The 24,991-nt window shown below is 42.4% G+C and overlaps 3 protein-coding genes across 3 annotated transcripts in view; 1 reads left to right on the top strand and 2 right to left on the bottom strand.

The window, feature by feature from the left end:
- LOC127651650 (zinc finger CCCH domain-containing protein 13-like) overlaps window positions 1-11,127 on the top strand; it is a 70,908-nt gene extending 59,781 nt beyond the window's left edge. The window contains exon 2 of the mRNA XM_052137594.1: window positions 6,885-11,127. Coding sequence (XP_051993554.1) covers window positions 9,654-10,235 — 582 coding nt within the window. The 5' untranslated portion in view covers window positions 6,885-9,653 and the 3' untranslated portion in view covers window positions 10,236-11,127. The remainder of the gene's footprint in view (window positions 1-6,884) is intronic.
- Window positions 1,247-12,282, bottom strand: LOC127651645 (CD209 antigen-like protein C). Its single transcript, XM_052137585.1, has 5 exons — window positions 12,098-12,282; window positions 11,402-11,782; window positions 11,135-11,238; window positions 5,769-5,872; window positions 1,247-5,628 (listed from the first exon to the last, which is right to left on the bottom strand). The coding sequence occupies exons 1-5, from the start codon at window positions 12,237-12,239 to the stop codon at window positions 5,493-5,495; spliced, it is 867 nt and encodes a 288-aa protein (XP_051993545.1). The 5' UTR covers window positions 12,240-12,282; the 3' UTR covers window positions 1,247-5,492.
- Window positions 12,283-16,997: 4,715 nt separating this feature from the next.
- Window positions 16,998-24,991, bottom strand: part of c3a.4 (complement C3a, tandem duplicate 4) — a 32,650-nt gene continuing 24,656 nt past the window's right edge. The window contains exons 34-41 of the mRNA XM_052137233.1: window positions 23,653-23,743; window positions 23,266-23,355; window positions 22,997-23,102; window positions 22,682-22,771; window positions 22,498-22,578; window positions 18,187-18,270; window positions 17,866-18,001; window positions 16,998-17,491 (exon numbers count right to left, since the gene is read on the bottom strand). Coding sequence (XP_051993193.1) covers window positions 17,350-17,491; window positions 17,866-18,001; window positions 18,187-18,270; window positions 22,498-22,578; window positions 22,682-22,771; window positions 22,997-23,102; window positions 23,266-23,355; window positions 23,653-23,743 — 820 coding nt within the window. The 3' untranslated portion in view covers window positions 16,998-17,349. The remainder of the gene's footprint in view (window positions 17,492-17,865; window positions 18,002-18,186; window positions 18,271-22,497; window positions 22,579-22,681; window positions 22,772-22,996; window positions 23,103-23,265; window positions 23,356-23,652; window positions 23,744-24,991) is intronic.

Below are 24,991 nucleotides of genomic sequence, written 5' to 3'. Positions count from 1 at the left end.
GAATTTGCAGACGTGTTCTCCCCTCTACCGGGTCGTAAGAACCTCATCCAACACCACATCGAGACACCCAAACACAAAAATAAAATAGTTCGGGAAGAATTGGATGTGATGCTCGATATAGGGGTAATAGAGGAAATCCACAGCGATTGGTCCAGCCCAGTTATTTTAGTTCCCAAGAGCGATGGTTAATTTACATTTATGCATTTGGCAGACGCTTTTATCCAAAGTGACTTACAGTGCACTTATTACAGGGACAATCCCCCCGGAGCAACCTGGAGTTAAGTGCCTTGCTCAAGGACACAGTGGTGGTGGCTGTGGGGATCGAACCAGCGACCTTCTGATTAACAGTTATGTGCTTTAGCCCACTACGCCACTCCCACTCCCACTCCAGTGTGTTCAGTGTGGATTATAGAAAAGTCAACACGGTGTCTAAATTTGATGCATACCCGATGCCCTGCGTTGATGAGTTGCTCGATCGGTTAGGTACTGCTCGATTTTATTCAACATTGGATTTGACAAAAGGTTTTTGGCAGATCCCCTTGACACCAATTTCCCATGAAAAAACTGCCTTCTCAATGCCATTTGGATTTCACAAATTTGTGACGCTTCCGTTCTGTTTGTTTGGGGCCCGGCTACGTTTCAGTGTCAAATGGACCCTATCCTCCGGCCGCTTTCGGCTTCTGCCGATGCCTATCTAGATGACATCATCATCTATAGCAATGATTGGCAGAGGCATACGCAGCATCTGAGGGCAGTTCTGAGATCTCTGTAATGGGCGGGGCTCACACTCTATCGTCACAATCTCGGTAAAGAAAGAAGCAGATTTTATTACCGTCTCTTCAATGCAACATCACAGCAACAAGTCAATGATTTCCTTACTCTTTTACTATAAATACTGATGCTAGAAAATTATCCAACATTAGCATATAATTCTGCTGTACATCTTGTGGTTGTGTGATAGTTTATAAGCCCATAACACTAGATTCTGGTATTATAACCTTCTAGTTATTTACACTGCAGTCAATGCTGGTGGAACATTTTCACAAGAAACATTTTCATTAGAAATATTGCAAGAAAATGCAGCCTCTGCTTTCTTTCGCATTGCAAAATAAGGTGGATACTTTATATGATGATCTCAGAGATTGGTGTGTTAATGTGTGTTAGAAAACATGAAATAGACACACAAATATTTTTATGAGTTTATTACTTTAATAATAGTGACAGTTTACAAAAGCACATTGACTATTTCCCTAATTTTGAAAAAAACTGAAAATAAGTTTATTAACAGACAGACAATATCTAATATAGGGTGAATTAGGGGAATCTGGTACTTTGCACTTGTGTTAATTTATGGTGATTGTCATCTCAAGTATTGAGATGACAAGTACTACTTTACCAGACCAACAACTGAGACACATGATAATATAGACCTGCTTGTGATGGAGCAAGAATTGAACTCATCAGAGGTCAGGTGTCATACCACCCAATGGCCCAGATTACTGGATTCAACAGTTACTGTCGTAACCTCCATTCCCTGATGGAGGGAACGAGACAATGTGTCAATGTAGTGACACTAGGGGTCGCTCTTGAGAGCCCTGAACACCTCCCATTCTTTGAGAAAAGGACAACGAGAATTGCCGAGTGGAATTTCCATGCCACTCCCTGGACATAAGGGTATAAAAGGAGCTGGAAACCCACTACTCCATTCAGGTTTTGTGCTGTGGAGCCGAGACAAGGTCCGGCCATTTCAGTGGCTATAACAGTGTTGTGGCAAGAGGGACACAACATCTCATTCCCTCCATCAGGGAACAGAGGTTACAACAGTAACCATGACATTCCCCTTCTGTCACTCACTCAACGTCATGTCAATGTACTGACTCTAAGGTTCCCTATAGAAAAATGCCACAACAGCTGAACCATGTTACATGAACTGCTGATGCAGGTGCAAGCAGGCTGCTGTGTGCGTAACAGCAGGTGCATGAGCCTGCACGTAACCTCCCCCAATGCCCCAAAAGACATCATGTAGTTCACATCCCTGAGGGGGGGGAAGCGACGTAACTAGCATGGGAGCAGGCCACGCAAGCAGCCATTTCTCTCTAAGTTGTCTCTCCACAGATTATTCGATTTGGCTGGGAAACTGCTCTATTTTGAAAATTAGGGTACGCCATTCGGGGTGCAGCAAACAAAAAGGAAAAGGAAACAAAAGATTTACCTCCCAGCCCTCCACCGGGGGATGGAGTGGTCTGGATACCAGCTCATTAGCGGATGTCTCACTTCCTGGGTCCTCCATCTCCGGGTCCTCATGCTGGCCTGGGAGATAGGGGAGTCAGCTTCCTGTCTGGGGCTCTGGGACCGAGAACTGGGCTCGGGCTGAAGAGGAGCTGCCTGGGCTTTTGCCGCCGCAGGGGGACACCCTCGGCGAGCAGATGGGGTGCGGGATCTTGAGCCGTGCCGGGGCAAGATGTGCTGGATGGCCTCCATCTGCTTCTTCACCACTGAGAACTGCTGGGCGAAGTCCTCAACGGTGTCGCCGAAAATTCCAATCTGGGAGATGGGCACGTTGTGAAAGCGTGCTTTGTTGGCGTCCCTCATCTCGACCAGATTCAGCAACAGGTGGCGCTTCTGGACCACCAAGGTGGACATGACCTGCCCGAGTGCACGCGCCGTGACCTTTGCCCCAGAGCGAGGTCGGTCGCTGAGAGCAGCACATCGGGATCAGGACAAGCCACATGCAGTTCTTTTAGTACCTTGGCCTGGTGTACCTGCAGGAGCGCTATGGCATGCAGGGTCGAGGCGTCCTGTCCAGCAGCACCATAGGCTTTGTCGCAACTGCCTTATCCACCTGAGGGACCTCCATGTACCTGTGGGCCGCTCCGTTGTCGAGGGTAGTGAGAGTGGATGAAGCCGAAAATGTGTTTTGGGCAGCGAAAGGTGCCCTCCGTGACCTCGTGAGTTCATCATGCACCTCCATGAAGAAAGGAACCGGAGGGAGGGGGGTAATGGCAGTGAGCGGTGCCTCATACCCATGTGACGAAGGTGCAGCGTGGGGGGCAGCTAGAGTGGCTTTCCCCCAGAAGAAGGAAAGCCGTGAACGCAACGTTGCCATGGTCATATTTTCGTAATGAGAACATGAACCATCCACAAACGCTGCCTCAGTGTGATCGCTGATCGGAAGCGGAGAGATAACAACCGAATTCAGGAATCACACAAAGACGTAAAGGCATCTTTATAAAAACGCATCTTTAAAAAGACATTCAACGTCAATGTGTGTGCTCTAATAGAGAAAATATACTCTTTAGCAGGAATGTATACCTTTTTAGCGCTGTCAAAGCATCCAGGGGCGAAATCTGCACTCGTTGTGCAGAAGGAGAGAAAGCCACTGGAAATGTGCCGTATATCCAATTGATACACTTCTTAAGAGATGAATGGAACAGCAGTAGTGTTCAGCTCGCTGATAGTACAACCGCTTGGCACTGAAGAGAAAATCTGAATGGAGTGGGCATTCCAGCTCCTTTTTTCCCCTATATCAAGGGGAGTGGCATGCAAATTACACTCGCCAATTCTCATTGGCCTTTTCTCAAAGAAAAGTGTTCAGGACTTTCAAGAGCGACCCCTAATGTAACTACATCGACACAACATCGAGTCACTGTATTATGGCAATTATGACAATTTTACATTTTCCCTCTTCCCATTTCCTTTTTAAGTTTTTAAAAAATTCTAATATCCACTCTTGATTGTGGACATTACAGAAAAGTAAATAAGAAACTTTATATCATCATATAAATTTATAAATAATCAAATTAGCGCTGCTGTAGAATTTTGCTTAAAATATATTTGATAATAATAATTGGAGGTTATACAGGTACATATAAATGGAGGTTTACATGGAGACGAGAAACACATAATTCTGCTGTACATCCTGCAGTTGTGTGATAGTTTATAAGCCCATATCACTAGATTCTGTTATTATAACCTTCTAGTTATTTACACTGCGGTCAATGCCAGCGGAACATTTTTCAAATTCGCCTGAAATGCAGCCGCTGCTTACTTTAGCATTGCAAAATAAGGTGGATACTTTATATGATGAAATCAGAGATGGTTGTGTTAATGTGTGTTAGAAAATCAAACATGAAACAAACACAAAAATATTTTTATGAGTTTATTACTTTAGTAACAGTGACAGTTTACAAAAGCACATTGACTATTGCCCTAATTTTGAAAAAATCAGAAAAGAAGACACGATATCAAAATAATAGGGTGAATTAGGGAAATCTGGTACTTTGCACTTGTGTTAATTTATGGTGATTGTCATCTCAATACTTCAGACCAACAACTGATTCACATGATGATATAGACCTGCTTGTGATGGAGCAAGAATTGAACACATCAGAGGTCAGGTGTCACATGACCCAATGGCCCAGATTACCGGATTCACCCTATGAGGATTTTGTCACTATATTATGGTAATTATGACAATTTTACATTGTTTAATTGTTTAATACAAGTTTAAAAAAATCCTAACATCCACTCTTGATTAGAGGAACTACAGAAAAGTAAAAAAGAAACTTTATATCATAAAAGAAGTTTATAAATAATGAAATTAGTGCTGCTGTAGAATTTTGCTTACAGTATATAGACCTTTATCACATTCCGCATGTCATCACATAATGGAAATAGTTTTCCGAACATATGTTTGTAAAGAAATTATTACAGCGAACGTCTGTAATGTTTACCATCGATTTGCATAAATCGCAGAGATGGGTGTGTATACTGAATTTACATACTGCTGTTATGCGTAACTGACCATCAGAAAATATATTTAGCTGTGCTGATTATTTATGAAGGGAATGTAAATGATTATCATATACTGTATCTGGGATTATTAGAAGAAATTGATTGGAATATCTGTCTTGTGACATAGCGAGCCTGTAATCCTGCACTCTTGTATTAAAAATGTGGACAATCCCTTCACACTATGACATTTGATTTAAGTCTTTCTGGAAAATATGTTGTGAAAAGCGGGGATGCAGTGTCTGAACAACATACAATCCGAAACACAATTTACCCCATTCACTCTGCTCAAACCACTAAATTACGTGCTTGTGTCTTCTAATTTTCCCAACAAAAACAGCATCCATATAAAATGAATCCCGTCCGAATAGGGTTTAAGCAAATCTCCGCCCATTGTTCTGTTTTTGCACAATTGCTAGTTTTTATGAATAAATTAGATGCACTTGGCAGTAAACATCAACAATTTAAATTGTTTCTTTGGCATAACACACCACTTCACCATGTGTCACATTCCAGTTTAATGGTTATAATATCTGAGCGAGACGATTATCAAAGCAAAGTTTTCCCAGTTCAGCTGCGTGCTGTTCAGGTTACTACCAGAGGATTAAAGGGATCATTTATTCCAAAACGAATATTCTCATCATTTACTCATCCTCATTTTGGATCAATTGCATTCTTTGTGCATATTACCTAATTCAAACCTAATTCTCACAAATCCATTTTCTCTTCTCTGAGCATGGGAGATCATTCCAGTTTTTCTGAAAGGGGTTTGAAGAAAGCACTTCAACACAGTCCTCTTTCCCTTCATCATCATTTGGCTCATTTGTGTTCCAAAACCTGAATAATATTTAATCAGATTCTCTTCAGGATCAAAATAGTCCTAAAGTATTTATTTATTCAGAAACCATGAAATAAGAATGATAAATAAATAAATACACCTCTACACGTCTGTATTCTGTGAGTGGTTCAGCACTTACCCTTTCTTCAGTGGTGAATTGTCCACCCATTTCATGTTGCCCTCATTCTCGATGTCAGACAAACCAATCCACGCTCTCCCGTTGACCAATGAACTGACGTACCTCTGTGTGTAAAACAGGAAATTAATGAGATTCCCTTCTAGACTGGGCGATATGGCCAAAAATATTATCACAAAATGTTTTTTCATATCATTCGATATCGATATTTATCATAATATACATTCACATCTGCTGATTTTTGGGAATTTCCAAGTTGGCAGACTGTAGAGCGGAGTGCGGGGCCGGGCTGGAACAACGCACGCCCTGTCCCCAATCAGCCTGATGGGGGCGCGCAAGGGATGACGGTGGCTGGTGACGACGGTTCAGGAGAGAGAGAGAGAATTACAGGCAGCTGCTCTGTGTGTTTATGTTTGTGTGTTTTTCGTTTATTTCTTGATTAAACAATTATATATGTTGTCAAGCCGGTTCTTACCTCCTCCTTTCCCGTTACCCGCTTTACACAGACGTAAAGGAGAGAAAAAACAGTCCAATCCTAAACAGTCAAAATTGTCTAAACAAAACTGCATTGGGGGCCCAGAGAGGGGCCAAAGCAGTGGTGTCTGAGGGATCCTCTACTAAAATATTACAATAATTTATAGTTTATCAATTGAGTGTAATAATAATAATAATAATAATAATAATACATTTTATTTGTGAGCGTTTTTCTGAATACTCAAAGACACTTTACATAAAATCATAAAAGCAGCAAAAACAACATCAAATGGTAAAAACACTAGAAACACATCAAACTTAACTACACATTAAAAGCAATTTTAAAATGGTGAGTTTTAGTCAATGATTTGAACGCTAGAAGGTCGGTGCAGTCACGGATTTGTTTTGGGAGAGAGTTCCAAAGTGAGGGGGCAGCTATAGAGAAGGCTCTGTCAGCCCCAGGTTCGATGCTTTGTCCTGAGAGGTGGAGTCAGGAGGTTGGCGCCAGATGAGCCGAAGGCTACGGGATGGGTTGTGGCGGTGAAGCAGGTCAGTGAGGTAGGAAGGGGCCTGGTTATGAAGGGCTTTTTGTGTGAGGAGGAGGATTTTGAATTGAATTTGTTGTGGGACCGGAAGCCAATGGAGGTTCTGGAGGACAGGGGTAATGTGGTCACCGGTGCGGGTGTGAGTGAGCAGATGAGCAGCAGAATTCTGGATGTACTGGAGTTTATTTAATGTTTTGGTTGAGGTACCGTATAGGATGCTGATGCAGTAATCGATTCTGCAGGTGATGAAGGCGTGGATGAGGATTTCTGCAGCGGAGAAAGAGAGTGATGGGCGAAGTCTGGAGATGTTTTTGAGGTGAAAAAAGGCAGTTTTGGTGATTTGTTGTATGTGGTGTTCAAAGGAGAGGTTATTGTCAAAAATAACTCCAAGGTTGCGACTTTGAAGGGATGGAGACACTGTATTGGTGTCAACAGTGAGTGAAGTTGGATATGAATGTTAAAAGATGATCTGTTCATTTTGAATCATAGTGACAGTATATATCTTTTTTACATTCAAATTATTTTCATATTTCAGATGCCCAAGTATGGGGGCATATAAGCCCTTGAGACCGAGGAATGATACAGCATGGGGGTTCAGGGGTATCTCCTGAGAGAACATGTAGAAAATGTAAAAGTCTGAATGGACCATTTTTATTGTCTTTCATCCATGTCAGAGATAATGACATCTGAATAATTTCACAAAAGTAGAACAAAAATCTCTTTGTTTATTATTAAAGGCTTGTGACATGCAGATTAATAAAACTAAATTCAGAAAGAAAAAACTTGGTCTAAAGGTGCTCTGGAAACACGATAACTTATGTGCACCTAATGTTTACTCACATACGGGGAAAAGAGGAAACACATGAAGAGTGGGACAGGGCATAAATGATGCGTGTTCAGTACTAGGGAAAAATATTCAAGAATACAGTGCAGAAACATCAGACATGATGTAACCGGTGCTGTTGTTTTGTCGCGCTGATCACTAGAGACGATGATAGGGTGCAACCATACTCATGACATCTTGCGGTCCGTATGGAGTCAGTCGGGGGTCCGGACCCGGAACGCGGTGACTGGCATAGCGGGGACATAAGCAACTGAATACAGTCTGAGGCTGTGGTTTACAAGCGGTTCCCAATGCTAGGGAACCGCTTGACCTCTTGCTGCTGTCAATTCTTCAATCCACCTCGCGAGCATGGCGCTCGACTTTTATAGGAAGAAATTGAAAGTGCTCGCTCACCACACACCTGTCGAAACGTACGATAAGAAAGCTGAACTGCTTGCGTTTTTAGCAACACACACCTGATAATCTAGATGTAGAACCAAGGGCGAGTCTAGCCCCTTTTTAGGGGTGCTTCAGCACCCCTAAGAAGGAGCTCAGCAACCCTAAAACTTGGAGTAAGAAATGTTGTTATTCTTAAAATTTGTTCGTCTTTGACAAGGTTAAATAATGTCCAAAACATACTCCGTAGTTTGTGGTTTAAAATGTATGTGTTAAGGATGAAAATGAAAACACCCCCGCTTAGCAAATGGTATCATCCTCTTCTCTTCTTCTACTTCTCCTCTGTACCTGCACCGCTCAGCACGACCGTCATCCAGCGCGAAACACACACAGAGGGAGAACCCGTTATGTAGTGTTGTGAATCAACTAAGTTGCTCCAAAGCTGTGTCTCACACTTCTTTCCTTTTACCTAGAGTTGTTCCGATTCCGAAACCATATCGGTGAGTACTGGAGTCAGTATCCTGAATCACCATAGTACACCTATAATAAGTGTTTATTTTCAGACTATTTTAGTCCAGCGGGTCACCGCCGCTGTGGAGTAGCACAGGACCTGGGTGACTCGTCCATAGTCATAAACGGAGAGAAGTAGCGCCGGTTACAATGTTCTTCCGCAAGACGCGTGCAGTTCTGTTTATTAACTGCTGGAGCGTGAAACAAAAACAGCAGCGCGACAAATAAACTGCGTACATGTGTAGTGCGTACGTGTGTCTCTGTTGGTAAAGTTTATCGTTAATTTGATACTCATTTTAACAATCGGGAGTCATGTAAACATGACATCACGTGCGTCTTTTCTGGTCAGTCGTCATGGAAACATGAAGCCCTGGCGTTTGGACCAGAGTAAAACAAACATATCACTGTATACCACCAGTATGTGTGAAAACACTCACTGTGGCTTTTTAAATGAATTGTTATTCATTCCTAGATTTATATCTGTTATTTTTCAGTTGTGGCTGACTATCAAACTAGACAATAAAAGAAAGTTTAATGTTTTGCTTTTGCTGTATTTATTCATTCCTCACACACAGAGGATTTAACCTGAACCAGGCTGAACTCCTAGCATTACTCTCTCTCTCTCTCTTTCTCTCTCTGTGTCTGTGTGTGTGTGTGTGTGTGTGTGTGTGTGTGGCCTGCCAGTGAGCAATGGACATACGACAGTTCTTTAAAAGAAAAAAGACAGATTCAGGTGAGAGACTAGGGACAGTCCATAATGACCTCTGTCTTGTTTTTTTTGTTCTTCTGAAAAGTGTTAAGCTAAAGTAACAGATAATGCAAACCAGCTATCTGTTGTTGTATCAAATTACTTATCTAGGCAATGGTCCCCTGCTTTTATTTATTTTATTTATTTCAAACCCACAATGGAGAATACAGCTTCTCTTGTGAAAGGAATTTGTGATTTAAAAAAGTTTCTAAGCCCAATAATAATAATAATAAAGACATTTAAAATAACACGCCTCTGTGTGCCTTTTGATCATATCATTAGAATCTGTAAATGGTCTCCATGACATTTTTGTGACATGACAAACTGACCTCAACTCTCCTGCCTACAATATATTTGTGTAGGATTGTCAGTGCCAAGGGAAAGAGAGGGAGATGGAGAAGGAGAAGGAGAAAGGGAAAGAGAGGGAGATGGAGATGGAGAAGGAGAAAGGGAAAGAGAGGGAGATAGAGAGGGAGATGGAGAAGGAGAAAGGGAAAGAGAGGGAGATGGAGAAGGAGAAAGGGAAAGAGAGGAAGATGGAGAAGGAGAAAGGGAAAGAGAGGGAGATGGAGAAGGAGAAAGGGAAAGAGAGGGAGATGGAGAAGGAGAAAGGGAAAGAGAGGAAGATGGAGAAGGAGAAAGGGAAAAAGAGGGAGATGGAGAAGGAGAAAGGGAAAGAGAGGGAGATGGAGAAGGAGAAAGGGAAAGAGAGGGAGAAAGGGAAAGAGAGGAAGATGGAGAAGGAGAAAGGGAAAGAGAGGGAGATGGAGAAAGGGAAAGAGAGGAAGATGGAGAAGGAGAAAGGGAAAGAGAGGAAGATGGAGAAGGAGAAAGGGAAAGAGAGTGAGATGGAGAAGGAGAAAGGGAAAGAGAGGGAGATGGAGAAGGAGAAAGGGAAAGAGAGGGAGATGGAGAATGAGAAAGGGAAAGGGAGAGCATGCAGGAAAAACCAGGTGAGGAAACAACAACAATAAATTGACATATAGTGAATAGTGGCAAACAAAACAGTAACTACTCATACTCCTATACTAACTTATTGGCATTAAGTAGCCTATATTACATTTACTTTTTGTAACATTATTTTACACCACATTTTTTCATAATAAAGGAGGAGGAAAACAACAGGGAGAGTCCATAAGGGATGAGAGGGAATTGACTAGTGAAAGAAATGAAGAGACAGCGGGAGTGCAACATAGAGACCACCAAGCCAAAGCAGCAGAGACAGAAGAGAGCTGTTCAGACTTAGGGGATAAGGACACTGGTCCTAAACAGTTAAAGCTGTCTCAATACCCTCATACTCAGTTTGGCACACAAAAAAGAGCCTTTCAAGAACCATTTTTTGTAAATAATTTACAGAAGATGAATTACATTTTGTTGTCCAAGTACCTGTTACTTTGTTCAATGACAATAAAGTTGAATCTAATCTAACCAATCTGATGACTGTTGATACAAAAGGAGGCACATGGAGTTAACGGTCAGGAAAACCAGCTGAGTGAAGAAGTGTTTGTTACAGGGGGCTGTCTGTGTGAACTCTCACAATTAAGCTGGTGCTCTGAAAAGGTCTAAAAAGAAGAAAAAAATTCTGGATTTTGGAGTTAGTTCAACCAATGTTAAAATGATAAAGTTATTTTTCAATAGACATATTTTTTATTTTTGTGTGAAAAGAGGGTGGGTGGTGGGGCAGTGGGGCTCATTGGGTGCTCAGCACCCCTAAAGCTCTGACCCTAGAATCGCCCCTGTGTAGAACACAGGCTAAAGATTTCTCAAAAGCTTTTCATCGATACAGTGGAGTTTTTTGTTATGAAAAATATATAGATTTATAGCCCAGCCCTATTCCCCTCTCTCTTATATTCTAACACACACAAACTTATACCTGTTTCTCTTCAGTGTTGATGATGACCAGATCTCCACCACGATCCCTGCAGAACTGTCTGCTCTCATACCAGCTCTTCTCCTCACTGGATATGAAGAACCAAACTAACCACGTCCACAAACAGAAGAATAAACTAAACTGAAATTTACTTTTTTAACATTGCATATAATGTCTATACACACACACACACACACACACACACACACACACACACACACACACACACACACACAAGAAAAAATGAACTACACAGAAGCTTCTACTAACCTTGATTTTTCTTATGTCCGTCACACGAAGTGTTGACCTTGCTTTCCAACTCCAGTTTCTTCTGATTCAAAGAGTTGAAGCTGCTCTGCAATTGGTCCTTTTCAATAGTTAGACTGTTGACTCTGGTCTCCAACTCCAGATTCGTCTGATTCAAAGAGTTGAAGCTGCTCTGCAATCGATCTTTTGCAATAGTTTGATCACTGTAATTCACCAGCAACCTGTTGTTAGTTTGGTTGTACTCTTTTTCTATGTCCATATAACTCATCTTCAACAGGTCTCGCTCTTCTGTGAGTTTGTGATGTTGCACAATGATGCCGATCCCCAATAAAACACACATGAGTCCAAGACACACGATGCTCAGCACAAAACGTCTATTTTTTCCTGTAAAACATGGACAAAACACACAAAATAACAGTTATCTCCATATTATTAGAAAAAAGTTTCAAGTCACCTAGAATTGATATCATTGCTTAAAGGAAATAGGGGGTTTAAGTATCTTTATATCCACAGTCAGCTGGCAGAAAAGAAAAACATTAGTTTAAATTTCAAATGTATTAATTAAAACTGCATTTCTTCCACATATGAATGACAGACAGTAGAAACTGACAGATTACCCATGAAGTAACATTTAACTAATCATCAGATATTTGTTATTAAGTGACATTAACTCTGGTTAACACTAAATTCAGTGCTTACCAAAATTTCGAGCTTTTGCTTCAGTCCAGATGAAACGAAGCTTTTGAATTCCAGCTGTGTCCGTATAAGTGTACATATCTTCTGTACATGCGTCTCTCTCATTGGAGTTTTTGTGTTCGTCATCTTCAAAAATGTTCTCCATTGCTTCATCAGTGTGTTCACAGAAGAGTTGTGGTCTTCAGGATGCTGAGTGCTGGCTTTTATTTAGAGTACCTCCCTAGAATTTACATACTGCTGATGATTCAGCTTGTGCAGTTCATTTAAATCACATGTTGAGTACATGCTTTCTTAAGTGCAATTCATGCCTACATAAGCCTTTCTTTTATTGCGTTTGTCTACTTTTTGTATAATGAGACCAAAACTGGCCGTAAACACACATAATGTTGAACTTATAGAAATAATACTCAATTATTCAATCAAATACACTTAAGTGTTTTCATTAAAACAAATCACAAACAAAAGAAACCAATTAAAATTGAGTTTAGCTATATGAGGGATTATGGTACCAACAGATAACCAAGAAGAGTCAATGAACTCATCGTAGCTGATATGTTCAGTTATTTACAGTAGAACTGCACTCTTCCCTCACAAAAAAACAGGAACTACTGTATTTTGCCGACCTTTTTTTATATTGTAATTTTTTCATGACATGACCTTTTGAGGAAAATTACTCTGACATTATTTGAACTACAAGCCAGTTAAATTAGTTCAAAAAGTGCATCCCACATTCATTTCAAACACAGATTTCTGACAGGATACGGTCAGTGCTGGGTAGTAACGTATTACATGTAATCTGGATTATGTAATCAGATGATGAAAATCAAGATCTTGTAATTGGATTCAATTACAATTTAAAATACTCAATATCGGACTACAGTTACTTTTTAAACATTAAATGATAGCCTACCTACCATTTATGTTCAGTAACTCTTCAAGTGTTTTCAAAAGAGAGGGGGAAGGTTGTGAAATTGCACACAAACCTGATATTCATTATTAGCTATGGCTTTGGAAAGGTTTTGTCCATCAAAATTCCCAAATACACATCATTTCATATTCACAAATCACAATGTAAACCAATTGCATTGGCGCTGTAACATTAGTTTTAGTTTCATGTATTGATTTTGTACTCGGATTTAAAAATGTTAATGAATGCACTTTTGCTTTAGAAATAACTTTAAGGCCTTTTTTGTAGCATTCATTCTTAAATATAACTGGTCTGATCTCTTACCACACTGTCCATATATCTAAAAAAAAACTCCCATAAAATTATATATATATTTTTATCCCCTTTTCTCCCAATTTGGAATGCCCAATTCCCAATACTTAGTAGGTCCTCATGGTGGTGCGGTTACTCGCCTCCATCCGGGTGGCAGAGAACAAGTGTCAGTTGCCTCCTCTTCTGAGACCGCCAATCCGCGCATCTTATCATGTGACTCGTTGTGCATGACACCGCGGAGACTCACAGCATGTGGAGACTCATGCTACTCTCCACGATCCACACACACCTCACCACACGCCCCATTGAGAGAACCACTAATCACCACCACGAGGAGGTTACCCCATGTGACTCTACCCTCCCTAGCAATCGGACCAATTTGGTTGTTTAGGAGACCTAGCTGGAGTCACTCAGCACACCCTGGATATGAACTCACGACTCCAGGGGCGGTAGTCAGCGTCAATACTTGCTGAGATACTGTCGTGTTGGTTTTTGAGGGGACGAAGTCGAGTTTTCAAGGTAAAAATTGTATTTATTCACATTCAATTATCCTTTTAGGGTTTTTGGTTTTAACATATATTTTCTAGTTAGTTACACACATCATTTGTTAGCAGGCATACATTGTTTAAGATTGTAACTCACAACAATACCCAGGCCCCCTAAACTCCCATAAGAAATGCCTATTAAACTCAAATATAAACTCAAAAAGCAGAGTTAGGTTGTGAGTAATCCAAAAGTAATTTATTAGTAATCGGATATGTGAGATTTCATAACTGATTGCAATCTTTGTTGTGTAGTTTGAAAGCAATCTACCCAGCACAGCAGATTCAGTGATGCCCTTATAATGTATGTTAGTATTTAATTAGGATTACAAATAGCATCTTACATTATTTGCACTTCTGCCAAATAAATATTACAAATCCTACAACTGACAGCTTAAATAAACTTCACAACACCCAGACTGTATAATTGTAGTAACACATTGTAACAAATAAATAAACTATAATGTCAATATACAGTATATTTAATGTGTATAATGTAGCACATAAGTTCATAAAGATGGGATCATCACACGTGTTTTGTCTAGAGTCTAAGCTGGTCTGCAACTGCAAATTCTTCTGACTCAAAGAATTGAAGCTGTTCTGCAATAGACCTTTCTCAAATGTTAGATCATTGACCCTGGTCTCTAACCCCAGTTTCTTCTTATTTATAGAGTCAACACTTCCATGTAACTTGCTTTCTCAGCAGTTAGACCATTGACTTTGGTCTCTAAATCCAGTTTCGTTTTATTCAGAATTGAAGCTGCTCTGCATCTGACCTTTCACAGATGTTAGATCATTGATCCTGGTCTCTAGTTAGACTTCTGACTCTGGTCTCTAAATCCAGTTTCTTCTGACTCAAAGTGTCAAAGGTGATCTGTAACTGACTGTGGAGCGGAGGGGGGCGGGGCCGGGCTAGAATGTCGCACACCCGGTCCCCAATCGGCCTGATGTAGCGTGCGAGGGTTAAAGGCGGCTGGTGACGACTGTTCGAGAGAGAGAGAATTACGGGCATGTTCGTCGTGTGTGTTGATGTTTGTGTGTTTTGGTTTTGAGTTTCATTAAATTATGATGTATATTGACAAGCCGGTTCTCGCCGCCTCCTTGCCCATCTTAACCCCCTTACATTGGTGCCGAGGCCCGGGAAGGAGGAGGGATGCCCGTCGCAGAGTCCTCGACACTGCCGTCCACCCAGGGGAGCGCCGCTGCCATCTGCCGGGCGAAGGAGTAGCCCGACCGCGGGGAACGGCCGCCGTCCGCGGGGCGAACGGGGACTGGATTCCATGACCACCTGGAGCCGCTGCCAGGGGCGGAGGAGTGCCCTGCCATCCCCCAGAAACACATAGGGGTCGAGGGAAGACCGCCGTTCACGAGGGGAGGAGGGAAGTAACTCCCCGATCACCTGGAGCGGTAGGGCCGCTGCCAGGGGCGGAGGAATGTCCCCAGGTGCCGCCAGAAAAGCAGAGGGGCGTTCTGTCCGCTGGGGGTCGGAGGTTTGACTCCGGTTCGCCCGGAGAGGAGCGGCTGTCCTCCGCCGGAGAGTGTGGTGGAGTGTTCGAGGACCACGCGACGGTACATCAGAGAAGCGGTGAGTGAGCTGCTTCTCTCTCTCCTCTCTCTCTCTCTATCGCACCGTGTTGGCCTTTTCCCTCACCTATTTTTTTTGTTCTTGTTTTCCCTGACCTGACGGGGCACAAAGCACGCCCCTCCCCAGGGAAAGAAGGGGGGGGGGTTTAGGTCATGCCGGTGGCACCCCGGCCTGAGGTAACGCCGGGAGGAGTGTGGAGCGGAGGGGGGTGGGGCCGGGCTAGAATGTCGCACGGCCGGTCCCCAATCGGCCTGTTGGGGCGCGCGAGGGATAAAGGCGGCCGGTAACGACGGTTCGACGGTGTGTTTTGGTTTTGAGTTTCAATAAATTATGATTTATATTGATATGCCGGTTTTCGCCTCCTCCTTGCCCATCTTAACCCCCTTACACTGACATTTTCCAACCGTAAGATCATTAATCCTGGTCTCCATCACCAATTTCACTCAACTTAAATAGTTGAAGAGGTTCTGCTACTGGTCATTCTCAGCAGTAAGATTGTTAACTCTCATCTCATCTTCTTCTGACTCAAAGAGTTGAAGCTGATTTGTAACTGGCTTTACTGAGCAGTTTGATTAGTGAAACTAGCCTGTAACCTGTTTGCAATATGGTTATACACATGAATAATATTATTGTAACTCAGTTCTAATATTTCTCTATCTGCCATAATCTTGATATGCTGCACTATATCGGTGGCCACCAAGAGAACACACATGAGCCGAAGAGACACCGCGCTCAGCACAAACCTCTACATCCTGCCTGTCAATCTCTCCGCTGGTGTGTTCGGCATCAAACTGTTGACAGCTGAGTGGAAACAATGCCCAAACGAAAGTGCAAATTTACAGAAGATTTGCACAAAAAGTTCCCCTGCTTTCGTCCAGGTGGAGACCTGTGGGAATCTGAATGTATGACATGTAAAACTGCACTTTTGTGTCCGTTGCTAATAAAGGTGCAAGTGATTTAGAAGCACACATCAGCTCTGAAGCATAAAGGGTCAGCAAAAGGTCAAAGTCCATCAGGTAAATTAACGGACCACTTTTTGTGACCAGGTAAATTTGTAATCATATTGCTTCATTTTCAATGGCCATTCAAAATAATAGTAATAGTAAATGAAGACACTCATGGCATCAAATAGTGTATGTTAGTACATGGACATTGAAAAGATTATTGGAAATTTGTATTTATTTATACATTTATGCTATGTGAATAGAGTATCTTTTTCACTGTATTAAAGTGACGACCCCCTAACCCCCCCCCAATCTCCCCCATGGTCCATGTTGAGACTTTCCTGTGAGTGTGCCAAATTTCACCACTTTTTAATATATGGTTGAAATATTTTTTTGTGGAAGCCATATCAATATATTATGCCTCAAATGCTGTCGACTGAGCTTAACATGTATTGAACCCGTAATATTAATTGAAGATGTCGTTGTTTATTTGCCTAATTTGAAATACATGTTCCTCCTCTTTCAACTAGTTTATACAAAACAAATCAAGTCATATGTTTGTTGTTTTGGTACTTTATAGTGAAGAATGGGCCAATTCATGGTCTTTTGATCGTGCTTTTTTTATGATTTTTATTTTGGAAATTTGCTTAAATGTGTAAACATTGCATTTTGTATTTATGAGGAGAACATTTAAATTCACTGGTGGGCAATCGCTCCACATGAAAAGAAAAGGCTTGACAACTAATACAGTTTATAATCTCTTACCATAAACCATCAACATTACTAATACTGCTGGTACAAATCACTGCTAAGTAACAGTAACATTTACTAAAAAGCAACAAAAGTGTGCAAAATCATATCTAACTTGCATTTAAAACCAAAACCTCCAAAGTGAAGCTGTCCTGAACCAGGTTTGTAATTATGTAGCATAAACCCTGACATTACGTAAAGCCAGACATCCCGACTTATGCCCTACAGCCGAAGACCAGGTCCTGCTGGAGACTCTGCATGCCGTCATATTTTACTTTGAGTTCAGGACTGGTCTTGCTCTCTTCCTTGCTGGGCCAGTGCTCCACCCACGTCCTCTCACCCATACCATACTGGATGCTAAAGGAGAATCAGAGAGAGTGTATTTAAAATAGTTCACCCAACAATTCAACTTTACTCACCTCATCTTGTTCCAAACATATATGACTTACTTTCTTCTGTGGAACACAAAACGGGATGTTAGGCTGAATGTTAGGGACTGCAGCCTCAGTCGCCATTCACTTTCATTGTATCTTTTTTCCATGCAATGTAAACGCATGGCGACTGAGGCTAAAACATCCCCTGCTATGTTCCACAGAAGCAAAAATGTCATCTTGCATTTTTGGGGTGGGCGTGTTTGTATATTTACCTGATTTGAATCATTTCTTTAGTGAATCGATCTCAAATACAGTGCAGACAGCATTTGCAAATAAACAGAATTTATTCACACTCACATTTGGCCCTGCACTTGCACATCTGCAGTCTGGCCCATGATGAGATAACTCTTGTTCTGCTCTAGAGCCAAAGCGTCTTTGCAAGAGATCTGTATGGTGAAAGTACGTCGTTTCCCCGCAATGTCTTTTTCTGGTCCTAAACAAATTCAAGTGTGGTGACTTATGGACTTTTACAGCTTCTTCTCCATTTAAATTCAATATGAAATCAAAATTTGCCCAATTTGCTACTTTATGCCCCGTTCATGGATGAACTGTGCATGCCATGAAAAATTGTATGTGTATCGTATACTAGCACACTCTGACATGAGTGAGGAATTATACCTGTTTTGAGGACTTGCTCAATCTTCATATCATAATATACCGTTGAAGCGTCCTCATCTTCACTTATCAGAACAGCTTTATAAACTGTAAAAAAAAAATACCAAAATTTACATCTACTTAATGATATGGTGTATTAACATCTTAGTGATCACCACATAGACTAGCATACAAATAAAATAATAAAGAAAAGGTTTCATTAACTGTTGTGGAGTGTGTGCACAAAAACCCATTGAGCTCACACACTCACACACACACACTCATGCACACACATAAAACAGTCTGACTGTGCGTTCACATATATCGTCGGAAAAGTTACACCTCGCATTGCTTGCGCGTGTTTGACCGCTGGATTAAAGTGGTGGTGGCGTAGTGGCTAAAAGCACAGGGCTGTTAATCAGAAGGTCACAGGTTACAGGAAGGTCACAGGTTCTAACCCCACAACCACCACCATTGTGTCCTTGAGCAAGGCACTTAACTCCAGGTTGCTCCGGGGGGATTGTCCCTGTAATAAGTGCACTGTAAGTCACTTTGGATAAAAGCGTCTGCCAAATGCGTAAATGTAAATTTCCTGCACACCCTCAATATTTGGATGTGGTGGTGGTGTAGTGGTCTAAGCACATAACTGGTAATCTGGTTATCAGAAGGATGCTGGTTCGAGCCCCACTGCCGCCACCATTGTGTCCTTGAGCAAGGCACTTAACTCCAGGTTGCTCCAGGGGGATTGTCCCTATAATAAGGGCTCTGTAAGTCGCTTTGGATAAAAGCGTCTGCCAAATGCATAAATGTAATGTAAATGGATTAAAACGCGAACCCGCGAGTATTCCCCCTTCTCTTCTGGAAAAGGACAGGAGGAGGGACTTCCAAGACAACGTATCTTTCCGTCATAAACCATTGCCGATATCACAACGATTGCTGCTCTGTATCTGTTGTGTAAGTCGCAGATACGTTGACGTTGTGTCGTACAATTCCGGGTGCCCACGAACCCATTACTACAATCATTTTCTCACCCATTTTTCCTGATTTCTTCTGCTACTACGTCAATACATCAGTGACATCCGGACAATCTCAATGCTGATCAAAGCGTTGAAAGAGGTGAAACATGTTATCTCGCACGAACATGTGACTGAAGCGTTTTCGCGTTTTCGCTTGGCGCCATTCGCTTCATTCGCCTCACCCACCGTGAATTTGCATCTATTCGCGTCTTTGCATTGGCTTTGTATGTAATCGTGTCGTGCGAAACGCTCGATTCGCATTGTATGTGAACGCACCATAACTTATCTCAACGGGGTAACTTTTTACTGTTAATGAAACTAAGTTCAGTCATGAAACTCTACATGGTGCAAGCTGGTAGGAACATCTGTTATGCTGGGTTCACACCGGATGTGAATAGCGCGTCAGGCACGAGTGATTTCAATGTTAAGTCAATGCAAAGACGCGTTACGCGTGTAAAAAATTCCTGCGGCGCGGTAGACGCGAATACGCCTCATTCGCGCGTCAAGTTCGCGCGAATGGCGCGAATTGAGCGCCTGGCGCATTACGCGCGAATGGTGCATTTTGTGCATTCACGCGTTTGACGCGAATTCGCGTCTGCCGCAGTGTTGCCAACTATTTTCAATGGAAAGTAGCTAAAGCCTGCTCGAAAAGCAGCTGAATGTCGCCAGATGACGTCATGCGTCATTAGCATATTAATGACGTCATTGCGTCTTATTTGCATTCTGCCTAATTTGTCGGTACTGTAGCCTACTTCAGTTTATAATAACGGTTACCTCCCCTAAACCGTGCTCATACTGTTTTGATATAAGTATATAGCCGAATGTCCAGTAAAACGGTTCTCAATTACATATTTTCTGTTAGACAACGGCAGCTGCTATGTGATCACTGATTGGTTCCTGCTAACACGGCGTACACATGCGCAGCTCATTCATGTCTATGTCCGCTGGCGTGCAGTCAACGGAATGTGCTGCTCCGCTCACTGAACAGAGCAGACGCAGCGGGGAAGTAAGACCTCACGCTTGCAGTACTGGCGATATTTGGAATTAAAAAGTTGCTAAGGTTTGTCCAAAAAGTCGCTAGATTTGTCGCTAGTCGCTTTTTTGAAAAAATGTCGCTAAAGGGGTCTGAAAAGTCGCTAAAAATAACGACAAAGTCGCTAAGTTGGCAACAATGGTCTGCCGTCCGAGTTGAAAAATCTGAACTTTGGCGTCAGTTCGCGCCGCGTTAACCAATCAGGAGCCTAGCTGCCTGCTGTCACTCAGGAGGTAAAGTGACGGAAACTCCCGCTCGGAATCTTTCATTCCAAAATCACTGACAGCTAACTTATGGAGGAAAAATTAATTCTTGCTGTAAGCAGTCACCCAGAATTGTACGATTCCACTTCATATTTTTACAGAGACAGGAACAAAAAGGACCTCGCTTGGAAGAGGGTCAGTGAGGAGATTGGGCAACCTGGTAAGTTGTAAATACAAATTAATCTTTAATATTTGTCCACTTCTTTACGATAGAAATGCTACAGTCACTGTAATTTCTTGAACAAGAACATGTGGACATCAAAACATGCAAACTCAGAGCGAGGGTTTACAGTTTGTAAAAAGATGGCCGTCAATGGGTTTCGCCTCCGGAGTTTCATCGGATTTCGCCTCCGACGCGCATCACGCGCGTAAATTTCGCTTCAAACTTTTGTTTTTTTACGCGCGTCAATTTCGCTCTTGACGCGCAAATGGATTCAAAGTGGTCAAGCGTATAACTAGACGCGGTAGGCGCGAATTTGACGCGCTATTCGCGTCCGGTGTGAACGCAGCATTAGTCAATGGACTTGGAAAGGAATGGAATGTATTTCATGGCCCAATCTGGTTCTTTGGCATGTAATCCATTAAGCTAATCGGCACGCATGGTGTAAACTGATAGGCCCTCTGACATGTAAGCGGTTAGCCAATCAACTTGGGTAACCCACCTTTTGTGTAGCATTTAAATTGCCTCAGTTGTTCACATGTAGTTGGTCTCACTACAGAGTGCTATGAAAATCTTTGTTCACACTGAAGGAAAACTCTGATTTTTTTATCAAATCCGATTTTTTAGACTGACTGTTCAACCTGCAGGTTACACGTGGACAGATCTGATATTTTATTCTGTTCAGACTGCAATTTATTTTGCAGGCACGTCTACATTAGTTGTCATAGTAAAGATGTAAACTTGTATATGTTGACCATGTGGCTGTGGCTCAGCTGGTAGAGCAGGTCGACCACTAATATCAGGGTTGGTGGTTTGATTCCCGGCCCACACGACTCCACATGCTGAAGTGTCCTTGGGCAAGACACTGAACCCCAAGTTGCTCCCAGTGGCAGGCTAGTGCCTTGCATGCCATTGGTGTGTGAGTGTGAATGGAACACAGTGTAAAGCGCTTTGGTAACGCTATTTAAGTGCAGACCATTTACTATGCGTGATTGTTTATCATCAGATATTTTTCATGAGGGCATCCAAATATTAATACATTCTTCACAGAAATGGGCTTAAAATTGGAGAGGTGGCATATGCAAAGGTTTACAACTGTCCCGATTTTGCCAAACGTCCCGTATTTTATCCCACACGGGATGGCTATTGTCCTGTGATTTAGCGGGTAGCGAAACGTCCCGTATTAAGGTTTTGTGTTCCATATTGAAGCATAAAAGAGTCGGAAAGGGAGACTCTTGAGCGTTGTCCTGTATTGAAGCACTCAAAATGCTCAAGTGTCCTTTATTCACGTGAGATCGTGCTGTGGTGGTTCACAGCCTGTGTGTGTTATCGCACCTTATAGCCCATCTCTTTAGGTGAGTAAAGGCAATGTCTGTATTATTTTAAAAGAGGATAGCACTGCTTTGGATGCCCTATAACATATACATGGCATAAGGGTGCGTTCCATTCATAATTGTTTTCCCTTAGAGATGTCCTGTGAGGAGACATTTAGAGGAAGAGTCCCTCCTCCTCCCCAGCACCACCTGTCTAGATCCGCTTCACAGAATGTCAAATTGTGCAGCATGTCTGTTTTCTTAGCAGAAGCAAATATTTATACTTGCTTGCAAATCTAGAGCTATTAAGATTTTCTCCCTAGACCTGCTTCAAGAGGATTGTATAAATGTCTAATGGTGCCGCAGAAGCATGTCTACATGCTCGGCAAAGCTTGTCTTTATTTTTAGCAGTAGAAAGTCTTCATTCCTACACTTAGTTCCTACTAACTTGTCATTTCCATTATAAAATCTATTCCGAAAGTTGTCATGACTGAACAAAAGTTAAATACATTCACACATAAACACACACACATAGAGTTTTTTTTTTTACCATAATCCATTATAGGTTCACATGCTTTCTTATTACGTTGAGCTTCATCAATTCCCTCTTTTCTTTGAAGACTGCAGTTTTCTACATCAGCAATGGACAGAGACATCAACCCACTGTAGATTAACAGTACAACGCTGCATTTCTTTCTTTTATTGTCTTGAGATACAATGATACTACACATTACCTTCAGCACACTGACAGACGTCCTTATCACAGATTTTTTTAAGAGCTCCCTCTTTCCTGGATGGATGGTAAAACTTCATACAGCGATTTTCTAAACAGCAGGAATGACAGGACAAGGGTCACAAGCAACACAGATCAGGGTCAAAATTAGGTTATATTTGCAATGTGCATCAAACGGTGTGTGAGCGTGCTGTCTGAGGCAGGACTAGTCCATATGAGGAAATAGAAGTGAATTGAAATGAAGTTGGACATGTTTCCCACTCCACAAAGAGATTTTGAGATCATTTGCATGTATGTGCATGTATCGGTTTCATACCTATAGAGTAGTATTCATATACAGTGACAGCAGCTGGTTGTAGGTAACCTCCGTTCATAACCCTGTGCAGCCTGAAGGCAATTCTATCTTTCCGTTTATGAGAAATCTGCACACAGAGCACATGTGTAACGGTTTATTTGAAACTGAGCATAAACCAGACTACACACATTCATTAGAAGTGCTCCACAGAATAGTGTCAGTCTATAACAATGACCATTCTTATGGTACAATTTTGTTTTTTATGCATCAAAGCAGTTGCATGCAGAGACCTTGTCCAGGTAGATGATGAGGGATCCCCGCTCTGAAAGCTGCTTATCCATCTCAAATTTCTGAATCAGCCTGTCACGTCCAGTCGACAACTGCAAATGGGGACAGTCACTTCATGTTTAATAGAGTTATGACCTTTAATTCATCTTAGTAGAAACAAAACATTAGTAATATTTTGTGAAATATTGTAATAGTAAATTGACGACGCAAAGAATACCAACAATGTAAGTGAATTAGTGGTTAGTGAATGAGACCCATTATGCACATTTTGTTGGGGCTAACACTATATTTTAGGATATAGATTATTCAGTATTAAAGCACTTGGATTTTATAACAGTTTTTCCCCTTTTTGCAATAGCGAATGTGATAAAACTGCAAATTCTCCAGACCGCTTTCAGATCGTTTTCATCCACAACAAATCCCGTCAGTAACGATACATCCAGGATAGACATGGTGGCATCACGGTCAGCTGACAGATATCTGTGGAGACATCAAATCTGAGCTTTATCAAACACAATAATTATATACATATATACAGTATACCTGTATATATATATATATATATGTAATGATGGTGTGGAAAGGCAGGAGAAGGCAGACAGGAGGTTTGGATCCAAACGCGTTTATTGAACAAGCAAAGGAAAAATAATACAAATTAACAACACAGGAACAAATGAAAAGTCCGCGATGGGAAAATCAAACTGAAACACAAAACAACATCCAGGGGTAAACGGGTTGATAAAACATCCACGATGGGCAAACATAGGTACGAACATGAAATGCTACAACGAATGACAAAGGAAAAGGAAAACAACAGGGTTTAAATACACAGACACAATGAAGACTAAACGAGACACAGGTGAGTACAATGATGAGTGCAGGCAGTGAGGGAGGCCGGGATTGTGGGAATTGTAGTTCTATAGACAAAACAAGTGAAACACGGAGCGGACAACAAGGAAAACGTGACATGGAACGGGATAAGTGACATGTGAAACAGAAAACACGGGGCAGACAACACGGGAACGTAACATAATCCCCCCTCAAAAGGACCAGATTCCAGACGGTCCTAAGAAACAAAAAAATTGCAAAAATAAACAAATGTTCAAGGAGAGAGGGGCTAGAAAAGGGGGAAAACAGACAGACCAAAGGGGACACAACGGACACAGAGACAGACCAAGGAGGCACAAGGGACACAGAGACAGACCAAGGAGGCACAAGGGGCAATCAGGCAGTCCACGGAGGCACAAGGGACGGACAGGCAGACCAGGGAGACCAAGAGGGCCGACAGGCAGTCTATGGGGATATGAGACGGGGGCAGAGCAGAGGCAGGCAGAGCCGTGGGGTACACTGTGGGCGGAGCCGTAGAAGGCTTGAGAGGCGGCGCCTTGGGGTACACTGTGGGCGGAGCCGTAGAAGGCTTGAGAGGCAGCGCCGTGGAAGGCTCGGGAGGCGGAGCCGAGGGAGACTCGGGAGGCGGAGCCGAGGGAGGCGATGGCGTAGAAGGCTCAGAAGGCGGAGCTGAGGGAGCCACTAGAGGCAAAGCCGAGGGAGGTTCAGGAGGCGGAGCCGAAGGAGGCGAGGGCAAAGAAGGCTCTGAAGGCGGTGCCGAGGGAGGCTTCGGAGGCGGAGTCGTGGTTGGCGGAACCTAGAAGGTTCTGTAGGCAGGGCCGAGGGAGGCGGAGCCGTGGGAGGCTCAGGGGGCGGAGCTGAGGGAGGCTCAGGAGGCGG

This window comes from Xyrauchen texanus, chromosome 11 (genome assembly GCF_025860055.1).
Source record: "Xyrauchen texanus isolate HMW12.3.18 chromosome 11, RBS_HiC_50CHRs, whole genome shotgun sequence".
In the NCBI taxonomy this organism is placed as follows: Eukaryota; Metazoa; Chordata; class Actinopteri; order Cypriniformes; family Catostomidae; genus Xyrauchen; species Xyrauchen texanus.
This window is presented reverse-complemented; position numbering and strand designations above follow the sequence as displayed.